The sequence below is a fragment of the Salmo salar genome, chromosome 06 (genome assembly GCF_965601325.2).
Source record: "Salmo salar chromosome 06, fSalSal1, whole genome shotgun sequence".
Lineage (NCBI taxonomy): Eukaryota > Metazoa > Chordata > Actinopteri > Salmoniformes > Salmonidae > Salmo > Salmo salar.
In genome coordinates, this window is record NC_138296.1 from 10662165 (window position 1) to 10689197 (window position 27033).

At 47.8% G+C, this 27033-nt stretch overlaps 1 protein-coding gene across 3 annotated transcripts in view; it reads left to right on the plus strand.

Annotated features, from left to right (window-relative positions):
- Positions 1-27033, plus strand: part of LOC106601980 (epsin-3) — a 63384-nt gene that overhangs the window by 34100 nt on the left and 2251 nt on the right. Inside the window, exons 8-13 of one of the 3 annotated variants that reach the window (XM_082976310.1) lie at positions 2196-2273; positions 3045-3134; positions 7450-7536; positions 20821-21016; positions 22955-23128; positions 26378-26620. In XM_082976310.1, coding sequence (XP_082832436.1) covers positions 2196-2273; positions 3045-3134; positions 7450-7536; positions 20821-21016; positions 22955-23128; positions 26378-26620 — 868 coding nt within the window. The remainder of the gene's footprint in view (positions 1-2195; positions 2274-3044; positions 3135-7449; positions 7537-20820; positions 21017-22954; positions 23129-26377; positions 26621-27033) is intronic. The other 2 variants (XM_082976311.1, XM_082976312.1) reach the window with 2 other exon arrangements.

Here is a 27033-nt window from a genome sequence, read left to right on the forward strand (position 1 = left end):
TCTTAGACCACTGAGACAGAGCCTGGACTCTAACCCAGGATCTATAGTAACACAGATAGCCCTGTGATGCAGTGTGTTAGACCACTGAGACAGAGCCTGGACTCTAACCCAGGATCTCTAGTGGCACAGCTAGTACTGTGATGCAGTGTGTTAGACCACTGAGACAGAGCCTGGTCTCTAACCCAGGATCTCTAGTAGCACAGATAGCACTGCGATGCAGTGTCTTAGACCACTGAGACAGAGCCTGGACTCTAACCCAGGATCTCTAGTAGCACTGTGATGCAGTGTGTTAGACCACTGAGACAGAGCCTGGACTCTAACCCAGGATCTCTAGTGGCACAGATAGCACTGCGATGCAGTGTCTTAGACCACTGAGACAGAGCCTGGACTCTAACCCAGAATCTCTAGTAGCACAGATAGCACTGTGATGCAGTGTCTTAGACCACTGAGACAGAGCCTGGACTCTAACCCAGGATCTCTAGTAGCACAGATAACACTGTGATGCAGTGTGTTAGACCACTGAGACAGAGCCTGGACTCTAACCCAGAATCTCTAGTAGCACAGATAGCACTGTGATGCAGTGTCTTAGACCACTGAGACAGAGCCTGGACTCTAACCCAGAATCTCTAGTAGCACAGATAGCACTGTGATGCAGTGTCTTAGACCACTGAGACAGAGCCTGGACTCTAACCCAGGATCTCTAGTAGCACAGATAGCACTGTGATGCAGTGTCTTAGACCACTGAGACAGAGCCTGGACTCTAACCCAGGATCTCTAGTAGCACAGATAGCACTGTGATGCAGTGTCTTAGACCACTGAGACAGAGCCTGGACTCTAACCCAGGATCTCTAGTAGCACAGATAGCACTGTGATGCAGTGTCTTAGACCACTGAGACAGAGCCTGGACTCTAACCCAGGATCTCTAGTAGCACAGATAGCACTGTGATGCAGTGTCTTAGACCACTGAGACAGAGCCTGGACTCTAACCCAGGATCTCTAGTAGCACAGATAGCCCTGTGATGCAGTGTCTTAGACCACTGAGACAGAGCCTGGACTCTAACCCAGGATCTATAGTAGCACAGATAGCACTGCGATGCAGTGTCTTAGACCACTGAGACAGAGCCTGGACTCTAACCCAGGATCTCTAGTAGCACAGATAGCACTGTGATGCAGTGTCTTAGACCACTGAGACAGAGCCTGGACTCTAACCCAGGATCTCTAGTGGCACAGATAGCACTGTGATGCAGTGTCTTAGACCACTGAGACAGAGCCTGGACTCTAACCCAGGATCTCTAGTGGCACAGATAGCACTGTGATGCAGTGTGTTAGACCACTGAGACAGAGCCTGGACTCTAACCCAGGATCTCTAGTGGCACAGATAGCACTGTGATGCAGTGTCTTAGACCACTGAGACAGAGCCTGGACTCTAACCCAGGATCTCTTGTGGCACAGATAGCACTGTGATGCAGTGTCTTAGACCACTGAGACAGAGCCTGGACTCTAACCCAGGATCTCTAGTGGCACAGATAGCACTGTGATGCAGTGTCTTAGACCACTGAGACAGAGCCTGGACTCTAACCCAGGATCTCTAATGGCACAGATAGCACTGCGATGCAGTGTCTTAGACCACTGAGACAGAGCCTGGACTCTAACCCAGAATCTCTAGTAGCACAGATAGCACTGTGATGCAGTGTCTTAGACCACTGCGCCACCCGAGAGGCTCACACACAATCTCTTAGGTCCTTTTATAAAACACACACAATCTCTTATGTCCTTTTATAAAACACACACAATCTCTTATGTCCTTTTATAAAACACACACAATCTCTTAGGTCCTTTTATAAAACACACACAGTCTCTTAGGTCCTTTTATAAAACACACACAATCTCTTAGCTCCTTTTGTAAAACACACAAAAACCCATCGTTGACTAACTTTATAAGCTGAATATTGGAAAACTTTTACAGACTTTCCAGTTGTTAGTCCAACTCCTAACACAGAATTTATTCAACTACTGGCCGTCGAGAGACAAATGATTTCAGGTTTTCTTTTCTACCCGTTAATTCATCAATGTGATTTATTGGCCAGACTCCACTCACCTGGTGTCCCTGATCCCTGACTAGAAACAAATGAAAAGCAGAAGTGTTTTGAGTGCAGTTAGCCCTGCTAATAACACGACCCCCTTTAACACTCCAGCCTGCTCCCCCGGTGGACATTGATGAACAGACCCAGCTCCAGATCGCCCTGAGCCTCAGCAAGGAGGAAGCTCAGAAGGTACTGCTGAGATGTAGCCCCTCTAGCCCCCTGCATCCTCAACCCTAACTAGGGTTGTAAAAATCCAGAAACATCCCCAAAATTCCCAGGTTTCCCAGAAATCCCGGTTGGAGATCTCTCTCCCTCTATATTCCCTCCTGATTCTGGGAATTCTTCAACTGGGATTTCTGGGAAATTAGGGAATTTCAGGAAAGTTACCAGAATTTTGCAATACTAAATCTAACCCTAACCAAACCATTTTACCTCCTGCTGCAAGCTCTTTCTCTGTCTCTTTGTCTCTCTCTCGCTCTCTCTCTCTCTCTCTTAGACCTGTGGGTCAAATTAACTTTGACCCTGGTTCCTGAACAGCCAAGCAGCTTGCTGTGCTGCACCTTTTCTCTCGTCACAGATGGATAAGGCTGCATCCTTCTGTTTCCACTAACCAATAGCACCATCTCCCTCTCTCTTTAGACCAATGGTATGAGATCCCGCCCTCTGACCTCTTCTGGTGTACACACCAATCACTGTCTTGGGGAGGGGCAAAGAGGGCTTGCTTTCCATGAAATGTATCAACAATGGTGGCGTTCCAGGTCACCTATTTTGCACATCTCAGCAACCACATGATGTGATACAGCGTTCTTCTGAGATTTGCAGTGCGTCTGTAAAAAAGACAACCTGGAACTGCACCAATGTGAATATCAAGGCAGGTTAGGAAGTGTTTTTATTTATCCACCAACGACTGACTTGTATTTCCCCTCCTCCACTCCACTCCACCGATTTGCTCCCTTATAGCCGGCCTCGCCTCCTCCGGTTGCCTTGGATATGGATGAAGAGAGACAGCTCCAGATCGCCCTGAGCCTGAGCAAAGAGGAGCACCAGCAGGTAGTGCCCCTGGCCCTGTCCCAGATGGCATCCTAGTCACTATGTAGTGCACTGCGATATAGTGGCCTGGTGGAACCAGCCTGATCTCACCAGCTCACATTATGGCGGAGTGAGACAGAAACGTGAGTGCAGAGGTCAGACTGCTTGACCAGACTAGCCACATAGGTCTCGGGCCCAAAGTAGTGCACTACATAGGGACTAGGTTTGGCCCACTGAGAGGGGAAGGTGGGGAGCATGTTCTCCCCCCTGAGCCCCCTGTGTCTTTAACCCTTCTGGTCCTTCAGCTCTGCTCAACACCTCTCTGTCTTCCTTTCCTTCTGTCTGTCTGTCTGGCTGCTCATCACCGTGTCAATGTTTTACTCTCTAGACTGGGAACTCACTCTGCTTCTCTAGACTGGGAACTCACTCTGCTTCTCTAGACTGGGAACTCACTCTGTTTCTCTAGACTGGGAACTCACTCTGTTTCTCTAGACTGGGAACTCACTCTGCTTCTCTAGACTGGGAACTCACTCTGTTTCTCTAGACTGGGAACTCACTCTGTTTCTCGAGACTGGGAACTCACTCTGCTTCTCGAGACTGGGAACTCACTCTGCTTCTCGAGACTGGGAACTCACTCTGCTTCTCGAGACTGGGAACTCACTCTGCTTCTCGAGACTGGGAACTCACTCTGCTTCTCGAGACTGGGAACTCACTCTGCTTCTCGAGACTGGGAACTCACTCTGCTTCTCGAGACTGGGAACTCACTCTGTTTCTCTAGACTGGGAACTCACTCTGCTTCTCGAGACTGGGAACTCACTCTGCTTCTCGAGACTGGGAACTCACTCTGCTTCTCGAGACTGGGAACTCACTCTGCTTCTCGAGACTGGGAACTCACTCTGCTTCTCGAGACTGGGAACTCACTCTGCTTCTCGAGACTGGGAACTCACTCTGCTTCTCGAGACTGGGAACTCACTCTGCTTCTCTAGACTGGGAACTCACTCTGCTTCTCTAGACTGGGAACTCACTCTGCTTCTCTAGACTGGGAACTCACTCTGCTTCTCTAGACTGGGAACTCACTCTGCTTCTCTAGACTGGGAACTCACTCTGCTTCTCGAGACTGGGAACTCACTCTGTTTCTCTAGACTGGGAACTCACTCTGTTTCTCTAGACTGGGAACTCACTCTGTTTCTCTAGACTGGGAACTCACTCTGCTTCTCTAGACTGGGAACTCACTCTGCTTCTCGAGACTGGGAACTCACTCTGCTTCTCGAGACTGGGAACTCACTCTGCTTCTCGAGACTGGGAACTCACTCTGCTTCTCGAGACTGGGAACTCACTCTGCTTCTCGAGACTGGGAACTCACTCTGTTTCTCTAGACTGGGAACTCACTCTGTTTCTCTAGACTGGGAACTCACTCTGCTTCTCTAGACTGGGAACTCACTCTGCTTCTCTAGACTGGGAACTCACTCTGCTTCTCGAGACTGGGAACTCACTCTGCTTCTCGAGACTGGGAACTCACTCTGCTTCTCGAGACTGGGAACTCACTCTGCTTCTCGAGACTGGGAACTCACTCTGCTTCTCGAGACTGGGAACTCACTCTGCTTCTCGAGACTGGGAACTCACTCTGCTTCTCGAGACTGGGAACTCACTCTGCTTCTCGAGACTGGGAACTCACTCTGTTTCTGTAGCTCCACTGGGTTTTACTGCCTCTTTGTTGTTCTCTCTCTCTACCCCCCTCTCCCTCTCGCTCTCTCTCTCTCTCTCTACCCCCCCCCCTCTCTCTCTCTACCCCCCTCTCTCTGCCAGGGTGGCACAATGGAAGCAGTTACTCACTGAGTGACTGGTGCTCTCCTCTCTCTCCTCTCTGACTGGAGTAGACTCTCTGTCTCTGTCTGATGTCTTGTCTTCCTTCTCACATGTCTTGTCCAGCTTCTAGACATGTGCTGTTGTGTGACCCGTGCATGTGTTGTGTCTACACTGCGTGCACAATTATTAGGCAAATTGTATTCCTCGGGATTAATTTTATTGTTGAACAAACACAATGCTCTCAGTCAATCCAACATGTTATTTAACCTCTAACCTGAATGTTTAACAAAGGAAAAATGAGTTTTGTCTTTCTCAGGGAAATATATAAGTGTGCACAATTATTAGGCAACTATTAGTGTGCAGAATTATTAGGCAACTAAATTACAAAAATAATTTCTCTCAACTCACTTGTTTATTCTCAATTTTTAGAGTAAGTGTAACAGATAAGTAACACGAAATGACAATTATATAACATTTTTGGCATTTCAAAAATATTCAGTGACCAATATAGCCACCCTTATTTTCAATAACTGCCATGAGCCTTCCACCCATGGAGTCTGTCAGTTTCTTGATCTGTTCACGATCAATTTTCACTGAAACAGCAACCACAGCCTCCCAAATGCTGTTCAAAAAGGTGTATTGTCTTCCGTCACTGTAAATCTCACGTTTGAGAAGGGCCCACAAGTTCTCAATAGGATTTAAGTCAGTTGAGGAAGGGGGCCAGGTCATTATTCAGGCATCTTTGAGGCCCTTGCTGGCTAGCCAAGCAGTGGAGTACTTGGATGCATGTGATGGAGCATTGTCCTTCATAAAGATCATGGCCTTCTAGAATGCTGAGGACTTCTTCCTGTACCACTGTTTGACGAAAGAATCTTCCAGAAACTGGCCGTAGGTTTGGGAGTTGAGTTTCAAGTTTATATGGTTTGGAGTTCGAAAATGTGAATAGAAACAAAGATCAGAATACTCACTTACTTAATAATTGTGCACGCAGTGTATGTGTATGTCTGACTATGTGTGAGTCAGTATGTGAAGTCAGTATGTGAGGTCAGTATGTGAGGTCAGTATGTGAAGTCAGTATGTGAAGTCAGTATGTGAAGTCAGTGATGCCGTTCCTACTCATATATCCATGTCCAGTTTGTAGTCTGTGTTGTTGTGGTCCAGTAGTCTGCGTTGTTGTGGTCCAGTAGTCTGTGTTGTTGTGGTCCAGTAGTCTGTGTTGTTGTGGTCCAGTAGTCTGTGTTGTTGTGGTCCAGTAGTCTGTGTTGTTGTGGTCCAGTAGTCTGTGTTGTTGTGGTCCAGTAGTCTGTGTTGTTGTGGTCCAGTCAGTAGTCTGTGTTGTTGTGGTCCAGTCAGTAGTCTGTGTTGTTGTGGTCCAGTCAGTAGTCTGTGTTGTTGTGGTCCAGTCAGTAGTCTGTGTTGTTGTGGTCTTGTAGTCTGTGTTGTTGTGGTCCAGTAGTCTGTGTTGTTGTGGTCCAGTAGTCTGTGTTGTTGTGGTCCAGTAGTCTGTGTTGTCTGACCACGCATTTCTGTTTTTTGTGACTGTTTCTCTGAGTTAGTACTGTGTCTAAAGACAGTGACTGTTTCTCTGAGTTAGTACTGTGTCTAAAGACAGTGACTGTTTCTCTGAGTTAGTACTGTGTCTAAAGACAGTGACTGTTTCTCTGAGTTAGTACTGTGTCTAAAGACAGTGACTGTTTCTCTGAGTTAGTACTGTGTCTAATGACAGTGACTGTTTCTCTGAGTTAGTACTGTGTCTAAAGACAGTGACTGTTTCTCTGAGTTAGTATAGTGCACTACTTGAGACCAGAGCCCTATTCCCTATATAGTGCACTACTTGAGACCAGAGCCCTATTCCCTATATAGTGCACTACTTGAGACCAGAGCCCTATTCCCTATATAGTGCACTACTTGAGACCAGAGCCCTATTCCCTATATAGTGCACTACTTGAGACCAGAGCCCTATTCCCTATATAGTGCACTACTTGAGACCAGAGCCCTATTCCCTATATAGTGCACTACTTGAGACCAGAGCCCTATTCCCTATATAGTGCACTACTTTAGACCAGAGCCCTATTCCCTATATAGTGCACTACTTTAGACCAGAGCCCTATTCCCTATATAGTGCACTACTTGAGACCAGAGCCCTATTCCCTATATAGTGCACTACTTTAGACCAGAGCCCTATTCCCTATATAGTGCACTACTTTAGACCAGAGCCCTATTCCCTATATAGTGCACTACTTTAGACCAGAGCCCTATTCCCTATATAGTGCACTACTTGAGACCAGAGCCCTATTCCCTACATATTGCTTTTGACCAGAGTCAAAGCACTACATTTGTTCCCTCTATAGTGCCCTCTGGGTCCTGGTCCCATAATGCACTGTATATGGAAATAGGGGGCCATTTGGTAGACAGAAAGTGTGTGTGTGTGTTAGTGTGTGTGTTAGTGTGTGTGTTAGTGTTAGAATCAGTGAGTTTGTCTCCGAGCCATGTCATGCCTAACAGTGTCCATGTGTCTGTGTGTTGCCAGGAGCAACGGAGTCGCCAAGGAGACGAGTCGTTGCTCCAAAAAGCTCTGGAGGAGAGTAAACGAGAGGCGGCGTCTGGTGGAATTGGGGTAAGAACAGTTAAAACTCCGTACCACTCTATATAACCTACAGTATATAACAGTTAACACACCGTACCACTCTATATAACCTACAGTATATAACAGTTAACACACCGTACCACTATGTAACCTACAGTATATAACAGTTAACACACCGTACCACTCTATATAACCTACAGTATATAACAGTTAACACACCGTACCACTCTATGTAACCTACAGTATATAACAGTTAACACACCGTACCACTCTATATAACCTACAGTATATAACAGTTAACACACCGTACCACTCTATATAACCTACAGTATATAACAGTTAACACACCGTACCACTCTATGTAACCTACAGTATATAACATTTACATTTAAGTCATTTAGCAGACGCTCTTATCCAGAGCGACTTACAAATTGGTGCATTCACCTTATAATATCCAGTGGAACAACCACTTTACAATAGTGCATCTAAATCTTTTAAGGGGGGGGGGGGGGTTAGAAGGATTACTTTATCCTATCCGAGGTATTCCTTAAAGAGGTGGGGTTTCAGGTGTCTCCGGGAAGGTGGTGATTGACTCCGCTGTCCTGGCGTCGTGAGGGAGCTTGTTCCACCATTGGGGTGCCAGAGCAGCGAACAGTTTTGACTGGGCTGAGCGGGAACTGTGCTTCCTCAGAGGTAGGGAGGCGAGCAGGCCAGAGGTGGATGAACGCAGTGCCCTTGTTTGGGTGTAGGGCCTGATCAGAGACTGAAGGTACGGAGGTGCCGTTCCCCTCACAGCTCCGTAGGCAAGCACCATGGTCTTGTAGCGGATGCGAGCTTCAACTGGAAGCCAGTGGAGAGAGCGGAGGAGCGGGGTGACGTGAGAGAACTTGGGAAGGTTGAACACCAGACGGGCTGCGGCGTTCTGGATGAGTTGTAGGGGTTTAATGGCACAGGCAGGGAGCCCAACCAACAGCGAGTTGCAGTAATCCAGACGGGAGATGACAAGTGCCTGGATTAGGACCTGCGCCGCTTCCTGTGTGAGGCAGGGTCGTACTCTGCGAATGTTGTAGAGCATGAACCTACAGGATCGGGTCACCGCCTTGATGTTAGCGGAGAACGACAGGGTGTTGTCCAGGGTCACGCCGAGGCTCTTAGCACTCTGGGAGGAGGACACAATGGAGTTGTCAACCGTGATGGCGAGATCATGGAACGGGCAGTCCTTCCCCGGGAGGAAGAGCAGCTCCGTCTTGCCGAGGTTCAGCTTGAGGTGGTGATCCGTCATCCACACTGATATGTCTGCCAGACATGCAGAGATGCGATTCGCCACCTGGTAGTCAGAAGGGGGAAAGGAGAAGATTAATTGTGTGTCGTCTGCATAGCAATGATAGGAGAGACCATGTGAGGATATGACAGAGCCAAGTGACTTGGTGTATAGCGAGAATAGGAGAGGGCCTAGAACAGAGCCCTGGGGGACACCAGTGGTGAGAGCACGTGGTGCGGAGACAGATTCTCGCCACGCCACCTGGTAGGAGCGACCTGTCAGGTAGGACGCAATCCAAGCGTGGGCCGAGCCGGAGATGCCCAGCTCGGAGAGGGTGGAGAGGAGGATCTGATGGTTCACAGTATCAAAGGCAGCAGATAGGTCTAGAAGGATGAGAGCAGAGGAGAGAGAGTTAGCTCTAGCAGTGCGGAGAGCCTCCGTGACACAGAGAAGAGCAGTCTCAGTTGAATGCCCAGTCTTGAAACCTGACTGATTTGGATCAAGAAGGTCATTCTGAGAGAGATAGCAGGAGAGCTGGCCAATGACGGCACGTTCAAGAGTTTTGGAGAGAAAAGAAAGAAGGGATACTGGTCTGTAGTTGTTGACATCGGAGGGATCGAGTGTAGGTTTTTTCAGAAGGGGTGCAACTCTCGCTCTCTTGAAGACGGAAGGGACGTAGCCAGCGGTCAAGGATGAGTTGATGAGCGAGGTGAGAAGGTCTCCGGAAATGGTCTGGAGAAGAGAGGAGGGGATAGGGTCAAGTGGGCAGGTTGTTGGGCGGCCGGCCGTCACAAGACGCGAGATTTCATCTGGAGAGAGAGGGGAGAAAGAGGTCAAAGCACAGGGTAGGGCAGTGTGAGCAGGACCAGCGGTGTCGTTTGACTTAGCAAATGAGGATCGGATGTCGTCAACCTTCTTTTCAAAATGGTTGACGAAGTCATCCGCAGAGAGGGAGGAGGGGGGGGGAGGGGGAGGGGGGGGGAGGGGGAGTAGGATTCAGGAGGGAGAAGGTAGCAAAGAGCTTCCTAGGGTTAGAGGCAGATGCTTGGAATTTAGAGTGGTAGAAAGTGGCTTTAGCAGCAGAGACAGAAGGGGAAAATGTAGAGAGGAGGGAGTGAAAGGATGCCAGGTCCGCAGGGAGGCGAGTTTTCCTCCATTTCCGCTCGGCTGCCCGGAGCCCTGTTCTGTGAGCTCGCAGTGAGTCGTCGAGCCACGGAGCAGGAGGGGAGGACCGAGCCGGCCTGGAGGATAGGGGACAGAGAAAATCAAAGGATGCAGAGAGGGAGGAGAGGAGGGTTGAGGAGGCAGAATCAGGAGATAGGTTGGAGAAGGTTTGAGCAGAGGGAAGAGATGATAGGATGGAAGAGGAGAGAGTAGCGGGAGAGAGAGAGCGAAGGTTGGGACGGCGCAATACCATCCGAGTAGGGGCAGAGTGAGAAGTGTTGGATGAGAGCGAGAGGGAAAAGGATACAAGGTAGTGGTCGGAGACTTGGAGGGGAGTTGCAATGAGATTAGTGGAAGAACAGCATCTAGTAAAGATGAGGTCAAGCGTATTGCCTGCCTTGTGAGTAGGGGGGGAAGGTGAGAGGGTGAGGTCAAAAGAGGAGAGGAGTGGAAAGAAGGAGGCAGAGAGGAATGAGTCAAAGGTAGACGTAGGGAGGTTAAAGTCACCCAGAACTGTGAGAGGTGAGCCATCCTCAGGAAAGGAACTTATCAAGGCGTCAAGCTCATTGATGAACTCTCCAAGGGAACCTGGAGGGCGATAAATGATAAGGATGTTAAGCTTGAAAGGGCTGGTAACTGTGACAGCATGGATTTCAAATGAGGAGATAGACAGATGGGTCAGGGGAGAAAGAGAGAATGTCCACTTGGGAGAGATGAGGATTCCAGTGCCACCACCCCGCTGGCTCGATGCTCTAGGGGTATGCGAGAACACGTGGGCAGACGAGGAGAGAGCAGTAGGAGTAGCAGTGTTATCTGTGGTAATCCATGTTTCCGTCAGCGCCAGGAAGTCTAGGGACTGGAGGGTAGCATAGGCTGAGATGAACTCAGCCTTGTTGGCCGCAGACCGGCAGTTCCAGAGGCTGCCGGAGACCTGGAACTCCACGTGGGTCGTGCGCGCTGGGACCACCAGGTTAGAGTGGCAGCGGCCACGCGGTGTGGAGCGTTTGTATGGCCTGTGCAGAGGGGAGAGAACGGGGATAGACAGACACATAGTTGACAAGCTACAGAAGAGGCTACGCTAATGCAAAGGAGATTGGAATGACAAGTGGACTACACATCTCGAATGTTCAGAAAGTTAAGCTTACGTTGCAAAAATCTTATTGACTAAAATGACGAAAATGATACAGTACTGCTGGCTGGTGGAGTAGGCTAGCTAGCAGTGGCTGCGTTCTTGACTTTGAACGTGTAGCAGGCTAGGTAACCTCGATAGTTTCAGTACTACACCTTGTCATGATACAAAAGCAACTTTGTAGCTAGCTAACATAACACTAATCAAGACGTTCCTTTGTAATGTATTTAGTTTCTACAATGCTGCTCGTCGGTAATAGTTGGCTGGGTTTGGAAAAAATGGCGTCGCGGGGGACGGAAAGAGCTGGCTAGCTAACCTCGATAATTACTAAACTACACAATTATCAAGCTATGACAAAGACAACTATGTAGCTAGCTAGCTAACACTGCACTAGTCAAATCGTTCCGTTGTAAAGTAACAGTTAACACACCGTACCACTATGTAACCTACAGTATATAACAGTTAACACACCGTACCACTCTATATAACCTACAGTATATAACAGTTAACACACCGTACCACTATGTAACCTACAGTATATAACAGTTAACACACCATACCACTCTATATAACCTACAGTATATAACAGTTAACACACCGTACCACTATGTAACCTACAGTATATAACAGTTAACACACCGTACCACTATGTAACCTACAGTATATAACAGTTAACACACCGTACCACTATGTAACCTACAGTATATAACAGTTAACACACCGTACCACTCTATATAACCTACAGTATATAACAGTTAACACACCGTACCACTCTATATAACCTACAGTATATAACAGTTAACACACCGTACCACTCTATATAACCTACAGTATATAACAGTTAACACACCGTACCACTATGTAACCTACAGTATATAACAGTTAACACACCGTACCACTCTATATAACCTACAGTATATAACAGTTAACACACCGTACCACTATGTAACCTACAGTATATAACAGTTAACACACCGTACCACTATGTAACCTACAGTATATAACAGTTAACACACCGTACCACTCTATATAACCTACAGTATACAACAGTTAAGACACCGTACCACTATGTAACCTACAGTATATAACAGTTAACACACCGTACCACTATGTAACCTACAGTATATAACAGTTAACACACCGTACCACTATGTAACCTACAGTATATAACAGTTAACACACCGTACCACTCTATGTAACCTACAGTATATAACAGTTAACACACCGTACCACTATGTAACCTACAGTATATAACAGTTAACACACCGTACCACTATGTAACCTACAGTATATAACAGTTAACACACCGTACCACTCTATATAACCTACAGTATATAACAGTTAACACACCGTACCACTATGTAACCTACAGTATATAACAGTTAACACACCGTACCACTCTATATAACCTACAGTATATAACAGTTAACACACCGTACCACTCTATGTAACCTACAGTATATAACAGTTAACACACCGTACCACTATGTAACCTACAGTATATAACAGTTAACACACCGTACCACTCTATATAACCTACAGTATATAACAGTTAACACACCGTACCACTCTATGTAACCTACAGTATATAACAGTTAACACACCGTACCACTATGTAACCTACAGTATATAACAGTTAACACACCGTACCACTCTATGTAACCTACAGTATATAACAGTTAACACACCGTACCACTATGTAACCTACAGTATATAACAGTTAACACACCGTACCACTATGTAACCTACAGTATATAACAGTTAACACACCGTACCACTCTATATAACCTACAGTATATAACAGTTAACACACCGTACCACGCTATGTAACCTACAGTATATAACAGTTAACACACCGTACCACTATGTAACCTACAGTATATAACAGTTAACACACCGTACCACTCTATATAACCTACAGTATATAACAGTTAACACACCGTACCACGCTATGTAACCTACAGTATATAACAGTTAACACACCGTACCACTATGTAACCTACAGTATATAACAGTTAACACACCGTACCACTATGTAACCTACAGTATATAACAGTTAACACACCGTACCACTATGTAACCTACAGTAGTTTGACAGGTGTGTTGTTGGAGGTGTAGTCATTGGTGTAGAGTGAGTTCAGTAGAGGTGAGACTACGCATCGTTGCGGCGCTCCAGGTGCTGAGGGATAAAGAGTCGGAAAGGTATTTTCCCAGCTTCACGTGTTGTGTCCTGTTGGTCAGGAAGTCAGTGATCCACTGGAAGATGCAGCTGGACACGTTCAGCTGGGAGAGTCTATCTTGTAGCAGTTCTGGGATGATGGTATTGAATGCAAAGCTAAAGTCCACCAACAATATCCTTGCATATGTCTCTGGGTTTTCCAGGTGTTTGAGAATGTAGTGTAGGACCATGTTCACAGTGTGGACCACAGACCTGGTAGCTCTGTAGGTGAACTGTAGTGGGTCAAGGTGAAGGTTTAGAGATGGGACAGTACCTGGTAGCTCTGTAGGTGAACTGTAGTGGGTGGAGGTGAAGGTTTAGAGATGGGACAGTACCTGGTAGCTCTGTAGGTGAACTGTAGTGGGTGGAGGTGAAGGTTTAGAGATGGGACAGTACCTGGTAGCTCTGTAGGTGAACTGCAGTGGGTCGAGGTGAAGGTTTAGAGATGGGACAGTACCTGGTAGCTCTGTAGGTGAACTGCAGTGGGTCGAGGTGAAGGTTTAGAGATGGGACAGTACCTGGTAGCTCTGTAGGTGAACTGTAGTGGGTCGAGGTGAAGGTTTAGAGATGGGACAGTACCTGGTAGCTCTGTAGGTGAACTGTAGTGGGTCGAGGTGAAGGTTTAGAGATGGGACAGTACCTGGTAGCTCTGTAGGTGAACTGCAGTGGGTCGAGGTGAAGGTTTAGAGATGGGACAGTACCTGGTAGCTCTGTAGGTGAACTGCAGTGGGTCGAGGTGAAGGTTTAGAGATGGGACAGTACCTGGTAGCTCTGTAGGTGAACTGTAGTGGGTCGAGGTGAAGGTTTAGAGATGGGACAGTACCTGGTAGCTCTGTAGGTGAACTGCAGTGGGTCGAGGTGAAGGTTTAGAGATGGGACAGTACCTGGTAGCTCTGTAGGTGAACTGTAGTGGGTCGAGGTGAAGGTTTAGAGATGGGACAGTACCTGGTAGCTCTGTAGGTGAACTGCAGTGGGTCGAGGTGAAGGTTTAGAGATGGGACAGTACCTGGTAGCTCTGTAGGTGAACTGTAGTGGGTCGAGGTGAAGGTTTAGAGATGGGACAGTACCTGTTAACTCTGTAGGTGAACTGCAGTGGGTCGAGGTGAAGGTTTAGAGATGGGACAGTACCTGTTAACTCTGTAGGTGAACTGCAGTGGGTGGAGGTGAAGGTTTAGAGATGGGACAGTACCTGGTAGCTCTGTAGGTGAACTGTAGCGGGTCGAGGTGAAGGTTTAGAGATGGGACAGTACCTGGTAGCTCTGTAGGTGAACTGTAGCGGGTCGAGGTGAAGGTTTAGAGATGGGACAGTTCCTGGTAGCTCTGTAGGTGAACTGCAGTGGGTCGAGGTGAAGGTTTAGAGATGGGACAGTACCTGGTAGCTCTGTAGGTGAACTGTAGTGGGTCGAGGTGAAGGTTTAGAGATGGGACAGTACCTGGTAGCTCTGTAGGTGAACTGTAGCGGGTCGAGGTGAAGGTTTAGAGATGGGACAGTACCTGTTAGCTCTGTAGGTGAACTACAGTGGGTCGCGGTGAAGGTTTAGAGATGGGACAGTACCTGTTAGCTCTGTAGGTGAACTACAGTGGGTCGAGGTGAAGGTTTAGAGATGGGACAGTACCTGTTAACTCTGTAGGTGAACTGCAGTGGGTCGAGGTGAAGGTTTAGAGATGGGACAGTACCTGTTAGCTCTGTAGGTGAACTGCAGTGGGTGGAGGTGAAGGTTTAGAGATGGGACAGTACCTGGTAGCTCTGTCGGTGAACTGCAGTGGGTCGAGGTGAAGGTTTAGAGATGGGACAGTACCTGGTAGCTCTGTAGGTGAACTGGTGGTTGAATTAATCAGTGAAAACAGGGGAGAGCTGGTCAGCCCATTTCTTAAGTGTGGCTGGAGAGACCTTGTCCGGGCCGGCAGCCTTCCTGCTGATCTGTTTCCTAAAGAGTTTGTTGACCTCCTGCCCCGTGATGACCAGGGGTGGGGGAAGGGGAGGGCAGACTGGCTGGGGGAAGGAGGGGGGGTGAGAAGTTCCTGGGATGGCAGAAGGGTAAATGAGAAAGGATCCTGGAGAGGGAGGGGTGGGGTAGATGGGAGAGAGGGGGTGGTAAGGACAGTTATTGTCCTGGTGATTGAGGGCCCTTTGTGAGTCAAATCTGGAGTAGAACTGGTTTAGTTTATTCTGCAGTGAGGGATCGTCTGCTGCTGGAGGATCTTAAGGTTTCTAGTTTGTTTCCGGCCATGCCAGACAGATGAGTTGTTGTTGCTGGAGAACTGTTGCTCCAGCCTGTCTCTGTCTGGCTGACTTCATTCCTGACTGTAGCTTTATCTTGGCCTCTCCATAGAGGACCCTGGTCTTGCTCCTGTGGGCTTCCTCTTTGGCAGAGCGGAGAGCCCTGTGGGCTTCGTCTTTGGCAGAGCGGAGAGCCCTGTGGGCTTCCTCTTTGGCAGAGCGGAGAGCCCTGTGGGCTTCGTCTTTGGCAGAGCGGAGAGCCCTGTGGGCTTCCTCTTTGGCAGAGCGGAGAGCCCTGTGGGCTTCGTCTTTGGCAGAGCGGAGAGCCCTGTGGGCTTCCTCTTTGGCAGAGCGGAGAGCCCTGTGGGCTTCGTCTTTGGCAGAGCGGAGAGCCCTGTGGGCTTCGTCTTTGGCAGAGCGGAGAGCCCTGTGGGCTTCCTCTTTGGCAGAGCGGAGAGCCCTGTGGGCTTCGTCTTTGGCAGAGCGGAGAGCCCTGTGGGCTTCCTCTTTGGCACTGTGAAGAGCCCTAAGCTCACCAGTGAACAATGGCTTGTTGTTGCTGTGTGATAGAACAGTCTTTGATGGTATGCAATTCTCCTCACATCCACTGATGTAGGTTGTGACCTTGTCTGTGTAGTCGTGTATGTTGGCATTGTTGTCCTTCAATATGTTCCAATCCCTGGTGTCTTGGCACTCCTTTAACTCCCTAATGGCCTTGTCAGTCCATTTCCACACCGTATGTTTGACAGGCTTGGTGGTTTTTACATTCTGTCTGTGTGGGGGGGATGAGGTATAGCATCACATGGTCTGAGCTCCCCAAGGGAGCGTGGGGGACAGCCTGGTCTGAGCTCCACAAGGGAGCGTGGGGGACAGCCTGGTCTGAGCTCCCCAAGGGAGCGTGGGGGACAGCCTGGTCTGAGCTCCACAAGGGAGCGTGGGGGACAGCCTGGTCTGAGCTCCCCAAGGGAGCGTGGGGGACAGCCTGGTCTGAGTTCCCCAAGGGAGCGTGGGGGACAGCCTGGTCTGAGTTCCCCAAGGGAGCGTGGGGGACAGCCTGGTCTGAGCTCCACAAGGGAGCGTGGGGGACAGCCTGGTCTGAGCTCCCCAAGGGAGCGTGGGGGACAGCCTGGTCTGAGCTCCCCAAGGGAGCGTGGGGGACAGCCTGGTCTGAGTTCCCCAAGGGAGCGTGGGGGACAGCCTGGTCTGAGCTCCCCAAGGGAGCGTGGGGGACAGCCTGGTCTGAGCTCCACAAGGGAGCGTGGGGGACAGCCTGGTCTGAGCTCCACAAGGGAGCGTGGGGGACAGCCTGGTCTGAGCTCCACAAGGGAGCGTGGGGGACAGCCTGGTCTGAGCTCCACAAGGGAGGGTGGGGGACAGCCTGGTCTGAGGTATAGCATCACATGGTCAACACTATAGTACTCTCCATATGGACAGTAACCATAACAGTCAACACTATAGTACTCTCCATATGGACAGTAACCATAACAGTCAACACACTCCTCTGTATGAGCTGTATAGCGCCGACATAGTTTTGGAGGCCATAGTAGAGAGTCAAAGCATAGGTAAGGCTAAAATATATGCTGAGATGTTATATCTTATAACTCATATAACTATCCTATAACTCCTATGACTATCCCCCTATAACTCATGACTATCCTCCTATCCTATAACTCCTATGACTATCCCCCTATCCTATAACTATCCTCCTATCCTATAACTCGTATAACTATCCTCCTATCCTATAACTCCTATAACTATCCTCCTATCCTATAACTCCTATAACTATCCCCCTATCCTATAACTATCCTCCTATCCTATAACTCCTATGACTATCCCCCTATCCTATGACTATCCTCCTATCCTATAACTATCCTCCTATCCTATAACTCGTATAACTATCCTCCTATCCTATAACTCCTATAACTATCCTCCTATCCTATAACTCCTATGACTATCCCCCTATCCTATAACTCCTATAACTATCCCCCTATCCTATAACTATCCTCCTATCCTATAACTCGTATAACTATCCTCCTATCCTATAACTCCTATGACTATCCTCCTATCCTATAACTCCTATAACTCTTAAGACTATCCTCCTATCCTATAACTATCCTCCTATCCTATAACTATCCCCCTATCCTATAACTATCCTCCTATCCTATAACTCGTATGATTATCCTCCTATCCTATAACTCCTATGACTATCCTCCTATCCTATAACTCTTATGACTATCCTCCTATCCTATAACTATCCTCCTATCCTATAACTCCTATAACTATCCTCCTATCCTATAACTCGTATGACTATCCTCCTATCCTATAACTCTTATGACTATCCTCCTATCCTATGACTATCCTCCTATCCTATAACTCCTATAACTATCCTCCTATCCTATAACTCCTATGACTATCCTCCTATCCTATAACTATCCTCCTATCCTATAACTCCTATAACTATCCTCCTATCCTATAACTCCTATAACTATCCTCCTATCCTATAACTCCTATAACTATCCTCCTATCCTATAACTCTTATGACTATCCTCCTATCCTATAACTATCCTCCTATCCTATAACTATCCTCCTATCCTATAACTCCTATAACTATCCTCCTATCCTATAACTCCTATGACTATCCTCCTATCCTATAACTATCCTCCTATCCAATAACTCCTATAACTATCCTCCTATCCTATAACTCATATGACTATCCTCCTATCCTATAACTCTTATGACTATCCTCCTATCCTATGACTATCCTCCTATCCTATAACTCTTATGACTATCCTCCTATCCTATAACTCCTATAATTATCCTCCTATCCTATAACTCCTATGACTATCCTCCTATCCTATAACTATCCTCCTATCCTATAACTCCTATAACTATCCTCCTATCCTATAACTCCTATAACTATCCTCCTATCCTATAACTCTTATGACTATCCTCCTATCCTATAACTATCCTCCTATCCTATAACTATCCTCCTATCCTATAACTATCCTCCTATCCTATAACTCCTATAACTATCCTCCTATCCTATAACTCCTATGACTATCCTCCTATCCTATAACTATCCTCCTATCCTATAACTCCTATAACTATCCTCCTATCCTATAACTCGTATGACTATCCTCCTATCCTATAACTCTTATGACTATCCTCCTATCCTATAACTATCCTCCTATCCTATGACTATCCTCCTATCCTATAACTCTTATGACTATCCTCCTATCCTATAACTATCCTCCTATCCTATAACTCCTATAACTATCCTCCTATCCTATAACTATCCTCCTATCCTATAACTCCTATGACTATCCTCCTATCCTATAACTCTTATGACTATCCTCCTATCCTATGACTATCCTCCTATCCGATAACTATCCTCCTATCCTATAACTCGTATAACTATCCTCCTATCCTATAACTCCTATGACTATCCTCCTATCCTATAACTCCTATGACTATCCTCCTATCCTATAACTCCTATGACTATCCTCCTATCCTATAACTCTTATGACTATCCTCCTATCCTATGACTATCCTCCTATCCTATGACTATCCTCCTATCCTATGACTATCCTCCTATCTTATAACTCCTATGACTATCCTCCTATCCTATGACTATCCTCCTATCTTATAACTCATATGACTATCCTCCTATCCTGTGACTCTTATGACTATCCTCCTATCCTATAACTATCCTCCTATCCTATAACTATCCTCCTATCCTATAACTCCTATGACTATCCTCCTATCCTATAACTCCTATGACTATCCTCCTATCCTATAACTCTTATGACTATCCTCCTATCCTATGACTATCCTCGTATCCGATAACTATCCTCCTATCCTATAACTCGTATAACTATCCTCCTATCCTATAACTCCTATGACTATCCTCCTATCCTATAACTCCTATGACTATCCTCCTATCCTATAACTCCTATGACTATCCTCCTATCCTATAACTCCTATGACTATCCTCCTATCCTATAACTCCTATGACTATCCTCCTATCCTATAACTCTTATGACTATCCTCCTATCCTATGACTATCCTCCTATCTTATAACTCCTATGACTATCCTCCTATCCTATGACTATCCTCCTATCCTATGACTATCCTCCTATCCTATAACTATCCTCCTATCCTATAACTATCCTCCTATCTTATAACTCCTATGACTATCCTCCTATCCTATGACTATCCTCCTATCTTATAACTCCTATGACTATCCTCCTATCCTGTGACTCTTATGACTATCCTCCTATCCTATAACTCCTATAACTATCCTCTTATCCTATAACTCCTATGACTATCCTCCTATCCTATAACTCCTATAACTATCCTCCTATCCTATAATTCCTATGAATATCCTCCTTTCCTATGACTATCCTCCTATCCTATAATTCCTATGACTATCCTCCTATCCTATAACTCCTATGACTATCCTCCTATCCTATAACTATCCTATAACTCCTATGACTATCCTCCTATCCTATGACTATCCTCCTATCCTATAACTCCTATGACTATCCTCCTATCCTATAACTCCTATAACTATCCTCCTATCCTATAACTCCTATGACTATCCTCCTATCTTATAACTCCTATGACTATCCTATAACTCCTATGACTATCCTCCTATCCTGTGACTCTTATGACTATCCTCCTATCCTATAACTCCTATAACTATCCTCTTATCCTATAACTCCTATGACTATCCTCCTATCCTATAACTCCTATAACTATCCTCCTATCCTATAATTCCTATGAATATCCTCCTTTCCTATGACTATCCTCCTATCCTATAATTCCTATGACTATCCTCCTATCCTATAACTCCTATGACTATCCTCCTATCCTATAACTATCCTATAACTCCTATGACTATCCTCCTATCCTATGACTATCCTCCTATCCTATAACTCCTATGACTATCCTCCTATCCTATAACTCCTATGACTATCCTCCTATCCTATGACTATCCTCCTATCCTATAACTCCTATGACTATCCTCCTATCCTATAACTCCTATAACTATCCTCCTATCCTATAACTCCTATGACTATCCTCCTATCTTATAACTCCTATGACTATCCTATAACTCCTATGACTATCCTCCTATCCTATAATTCCTATGACTATCCTCCTATCTTATAACTCCTATGACTATAAGGCCCTGCAACAGGGGTCAAGCTGCCTCCCACTACAGAAACAGAAGATTGGCTCGTGCTCTATAGGCCTCTCTGGCTGCTCCAAGGCTTACTTATTTAATGATTAGAACCTACTTGTTGTTTCTCTGTGGATAGTCTGCTATGATGGACCTGGTGGAGGTGTTTGCTGTGTCGTCTGAGGTGCCTCCTAGTGCTAGTGCCAACTCCTGGAACCTGCCAGGGGGGAACGTCCGCACCCCTCTCCACCACCCCCTCCCCCAGGCCCAGGCTGCTGCTGGGCCTGGTCACCTGCCTGGGGCTGGGGCAGCCTCCGACCCCTGGGACTCACTGGGTAAGAGCTGCTCCAAGCCTCTAAAGAGCTCGAACTCTAACAGCCGGTCCCAATTCACTCCCTAACCCTTCCCCTTGGCCCTACCCCTTCCTCCGATGACTGCAGATCTGAAGGGTCTGGATCATAGACATCTATTGGTCTGGATATGTGTACACAGTGTAGTTAGGGCCAAGTGGAAAGGGATAGGGCCATGGGGGGGGGGGGGGATAGGGCCATGGGGGGGAAGGGATGGGGCCAGGGGGGGAAAGGGATGGGGCCAGGGGGGGAAAGGGATGGGGCCAGGGGGGGGAAAGGGATAGGGCCATGGGGGGGAAGGGATAGGGCCATGGGGGGGGAAGGGATAAGGCCAGGGGGGGGGAAGGGATAAGGCCAGGGGGGGGGGGGAGGGATAAGGCCAGGGGGGGGGGGAAGGGAGATAGGGCCATGGGGGGGAAGGGGGATAGGGCCATGGGGGGGAAGGGGGATAGGGCCATGGGGGGGGAAGGGATAGGGCCAGGGATAGGGCCAGGGGGGGAAAGGTATAGGGCCAGGGGGGGAAAGGGATAGGGCCAGGGATAGGGCCAGGGGGGGAAAGGTATAGGGCCAGGGGGGGAAAGGGATAGGGCCAGGGGGGGAAAGGTATAGGGCCAGGGGGGGAAAGGGATAGGGCCAGGGGGGGAAAGGGATAGGGCCAGGGGGGGAAAGGGATAGGGCCAGGGGGGGGGGAAGGGATAAGGCCAGGGGGGGGGAAGGGATAAGGCCAGGGGGGGGGGGAAGGGAGATAGGGCCATGGGGGGAAAGGGGGATAGGGCCATGGGGGGGAAGGGGGATAGGGCCATGGGGGGGGAAGGGATAGGGCCAGGGATAGGGCCAGGGGGGGAAAGGTATAGGGCCAGGGGGGGAAAGGGATAGGGCCAGGGGGGGAAAGGGATAGGGCCAGGGGGGGAAAGGTATAGGGCCAGGGGGGGAAAGGGATAGGGCCAGGGGGGGAAAGGGATAGGGCCAGGGGGGGAAAGGTATAGGGCCAGGGGGGGAAAGGGATAGGGCCAGGGGGGGAAAGGGATAGGGCCAGGGGGGGAAAGGGATAGGGCCAGGGGGGGAAAGGGATAGGGCCAGGGGGGGAAGGGATAGGGCCAGGGGGGGAAAGGGATGGGGCCAGGGGGAGGGATGGTGAGTGAATTGGGACTGTATCCACATTATACTGCACTTATTGTCCTCCGTCAGCACTGACTCATTAATACAGTTAAAGTCCACTGTCTTCCCTCCAGCATTATCTCTCTCTCTGCTCACCACTCATACTGTACTGTCTGCCCTCCAGCATTATCTCTCTCTCTGCTCACCACTCATACTGTACTGTCTTCCCTCCAGCATTATCTCTCTCTCTGCTCACCACTCATACTGTACTGTCTGCCCTCCAGCATTATCTCTCTCTCTGCTCACCACTCATACTGTACTGTCTGCCCTCCAGCATTATCTCTCTCTCTGCTCACCACTCATACTGTACTGTCTGCCCTCCAGCATTATCTCTCTCTCTGCTCACCACTCATACTGTACTGTCTGCCCTCCAGCATTATCTCTCTCTCTGCTCACCACTCATACTGTACTGTCTGCCCTCCAGCATTATCTCTCTCTGCTCACCACTCATACTGTACTGTCTGCCCTCCAGCATTATCTCTCTCTCTGCTCACCACTCATACTGTACTGTCTTCCCTCCAGCATTATCTCTCTCTCTGCTCACCACTCATACTGTACTGTAAGCCAATAATCAATTGATTACACAATGTATTCCAGGCTCTGGTAGTTATTCTCTTACCAATAGAAACCCTCATATTAAAGAAAACTGTGAAACAGTTAGAGCTTTATTAACATTATTATTTACTATGTAGCTATAATGTAGTGTTTATGATCTGCTTATAGACGTGTAATAATGTAAATCCTTACCCTGTCCTGTTACTGCAGTGGAGGCTCGCTCTACCCCCGCTGTGATAGAGTCTCCCTGGATGGTTCCTCCCACCTCCGGTAGCCCCGCCCCTCCTTGGGAGCGTAGCCTGTCCCCTCCGGACCCCTGGGAGACCCCGGGGGTAGTAGACCCATTCTCTATCCCAGATGCTCTTCGAACTGGCAGCCCTACAGGTGACTGGTTATCTCTGGCTCCCTATGGCTACACATGCAGACAGACAGACAGACAGACAGACAGACAGACAGACAGACAGACAGACAGACAGACAGACAGACAGACAGACAGACAGACAGACAGACAGACAGACAGACAGACAGACAGACAACATAAGATATTTATGTACGGGCAGAAGCATACAGTACCTTCGGAAAGTATTCCGACCCCTTGACTTTGACTTTTTCCACATTTTGTTAGGTTACAGCCTTATTCTAAAATTGATTAAAAAAAAACATCTCATCAATGTACACACAATACCCCATAAAGACAAAACAAAAAAACGTTTTTTAGAAATATCACATTTACATACAGTACAAGTCAAAAGTTTGCAAATAGTCCAGGTAGGCATTTGATTAGCTGTTCAGCAATCTTATGGCTTGGCGGTAGAAGCTGTTAAGGAGCCTTTTGGACCTAGACTTGGCGATCCGGTACCGCTTCCTGTGCGGTAGCAGAAAGAACAGTCTATGACTAGGGTGGCTGGAGTCTTTGACAATTTTTAGGGCCTTCCTCTGACACCGCCTGGTATAGAGGTCCTGGATGGCAGGAAGCTTGGCCCCAGTGATGTACTGGGCCGTTCGCACTACTCTCTGAATGCCTTGAGGTCGGAGGCTGAGCAGTTGCCATACCAGGCAGTGATGCAACCAGTCAGGATGCTCTTGACGGTGCAGCTGTAGAACTTTGAGGCTCTGAGGACCCATGCCAAATCTTTTCAGTCTGCTGAGGGGGAATAGGCTTTATCGTGCCCTCTTCACGACTGTCTTGGTGTGTTTGGACCATGATAGTTTGTTGGTGATGTGGACTCCAAGGAACTTGAAGCTCTCAACCTGCTCCAACACAGCCCCGTCGATGAGAATGGGGGCGTGCTTGGTCCTCCTTTTCCTGAAGTCCACAATCATCTCCTTTGTCTTGATCACATTAAGGGAAAGGTTGTTATCCTGGCACCACACGGCCAGGTCTCTGACCTCCACCCGATATGCTGTCTCGTCGTTGTCGGTGACCAGGCCAACCACTGTTGTGTTGTCGGCAAATGTAAGGATGGTGTTGGAGTCGTGCCTGGCCATGCAGTCGTGGGTGACCAGGGAGTACTACAGGAGGGGACTGAGCCCCTGATGGGCCCCCGTGTTGAGGATCAGCGGGGAAGATGTTACCTACCCTTACCACCTGGGGGCGGCCCGTCAGGAAGTCCAGGATCCAGTTGCAGAGGGAGGTGTTTAGTCCTAGGGTCCTAAGCTTAGTGATGAGCTTTGAGGGCACTATGGTGTTGAACGCTGAGCTGTAGTCAATGAATAGCATTCTCACATAAGTGTTCCTTTAGTCCAGGTGGTAAAGGGCAGTGTTGAGTGTAATAGAGATTGCATCATCTGTGGATCTGTTGGGGCGGTATGCAAATTGGAGTGGGTCTAGGGTTTTTGGATAATGGTGTTGTGAGTCATGACCAGCCTTTCAAAGCACTTCATGGCTACAGATGTGAGTGCTAAGGGTCGGTATTAATTTAGGTAGGTTATCTTAGTGTTCTTGGGCACAGGGACTATGGTGGTCTGCTTGAAACATGTTGGTATTACAGACTCAATCAGGGACAGGTTGAAAATATCAGTGTCGTAACCAAAAAAAGTGTTTAAGAAATCAAAGTAGTCACCCTTTGCCTTGATGACAGTTTTGCACACTCTTGGCATTCTCTCAACCAGCTTCATGAGGAATGCTTTTCCAACAGTCTTGAAGGAGTTCCCACATATGCTGCTTTTCCTTCACTCCAACTCATCCCAAGCCATCTCAATTGGGTTGAGGTCAGGTGATTGTGGAGGCCAGGTCATCTGATGCAGCAATTACAGCCTCGATTCTTCTTAGGTATGATACTACAAGCTTGGCACACCTGTATTTGGGGAGCATTGCAGCACAGCTATTTTCAGGTCTCTCCAGAGATGTTCGATTGGGTTCAAGTCCGAGCTCTGGCTGGGCCACTCAAGGACATTCAGATGCATGTCCCGAAGCCACTCCTGCGTTGTCTTGGCTGTGTGGTTAGGTTCATTGTCCTGTTGGAAGGTGAACCTTCGCCCCAGTCTGAGGTCCTGAGCTCTCTGGAGCAGGTTTTCATCAAGGATCTCTCTGTACTTTTCTCCGTTCATCTTTGCCTCGATCCTGACTAGTCTCCCAGTCCCTGCCTCTGAAAAACATCCCCACAGCTTGATGCTGCCAACACCATGGTTCACCGTAGGGATGGTGCCAGGTTTCCTCCAGACGTGACGCTTGGCATTCAGGGCAAAGAATTTAATCTTGGTTTCATCAGACCAGATAATCTTCTTTCTCATTGTCTGAGAGTCTTTAGGTGTCTTTTGGGAAACTCCAAGCGGGCTGTCATGTGCCTTTTACTGAGGAGTGGCTTCCATCTGGCCACTCTAACATAAAGGCCTGATTGATGGAGTGCTGCAGAGATTGTTGTCCTTCTGGAAGCTTCTCCCATCTCCACAGAGGAACTCTGGAGGTCTGTCAGTGACCATCGGGTTCTTGGTCACCACCCTGACCAAGGTCCTTCTCCCCTGATTGTTCAGTTTGTCTGGGCGGCCAACTCCAGGAAGAGTCTTAGTGGTTCCAAACTTCTTCCATTTAAGAATAATGGAGGCCACGGTTTTCTTGCGGACCTTTAATACTGCAGAATTTGGTACCCTTCCCCGGATCTGTGCTCCACACATTTCTGTCTCTGAGCTCTACGGACAATTCCTGCGACCTCATGGCTTGGTTCTTGTTCTGACATGCACTGTCAACTGTAGGACCTTATATAGACAGGTGTGTGCCTTTCCAAATCATGTCCAATCAATTGAATTTACCACAGGTGGACTCCAATCAAGTTGTAGAAACATCTCAAGGATGATCAATGGAAACAGGATGCACCTGAGCTCAATTTACAGTCTCATAGCAAAGGGTCTGAATACTTATTTACATAAGTATATCATTTAAAAAAAAATATATATATATATATACATTTGCTAAAATTTCAAAACATTAAGGCTGTAATTTAACAAAATGTGTAAAAGGTCAAGGGGTCTGAATACTTTCCGAAGGCACTGTATATTGCTAAACATATTTGAACATTTAAACATATTTGTAAAAAAAAATTATTTGACCTTTATTTATACAGGTTTATTCTCATTGAGATAAATATGTCTTTTCCAAGAGAGACTGGTCCAATATATTTATGTACTGTCCATTAGATGGTGACTTGTTTGACGAGGCGATGGACGGAGGTCATTTCAGCCTGAACAGTCGAGGTGAGGGTGAGGGCAGCCCGGAGCTGTTTGATCTGTCTCGTATAGGGGACAGTCTGGGGGTCCCCAGCCCTCGGACCTGCCGGACCCCGGAATCCTTCCTGGGGCCCACAGGGGCCTCCCTGGTCAATCTGGACAGCCTGATACCAGCCAACCCCCCAGCCAAGACCAAGAACCCATTTCTCTCAGGTGAACACTGAAACAGTCACTCACTCACAGACCAAGAACCCCTTCCTCTCAGGTGAACACTGAAACAGTCACTCACTCACAGACCAAGAACCCCTTCCTCTCAGGTGAACACTGAAACAGTCACTCACTCACAGACCAAGAACCCCTTCCTCTCAGGTGAACACTGAAACAGTCACTCACTCATAGAACAAGAACCCCTTCCTCTCAGTTGAACACAGTCAATCATATCCCTGCTCTACAGCAAACCATGTACCCCATCCAATTTACAAGTAAAGTGCTACTCAGTCACTTACTCAGACCTGGGGCAATTGCAGGTTGAAGTTTGCACTTTTGGGACTATTCCATTGATCCTATCGCAGCTTACTGGACAAACGTAATAATTAAGCGCAGGTTAAGTATTTAAACATTTAACG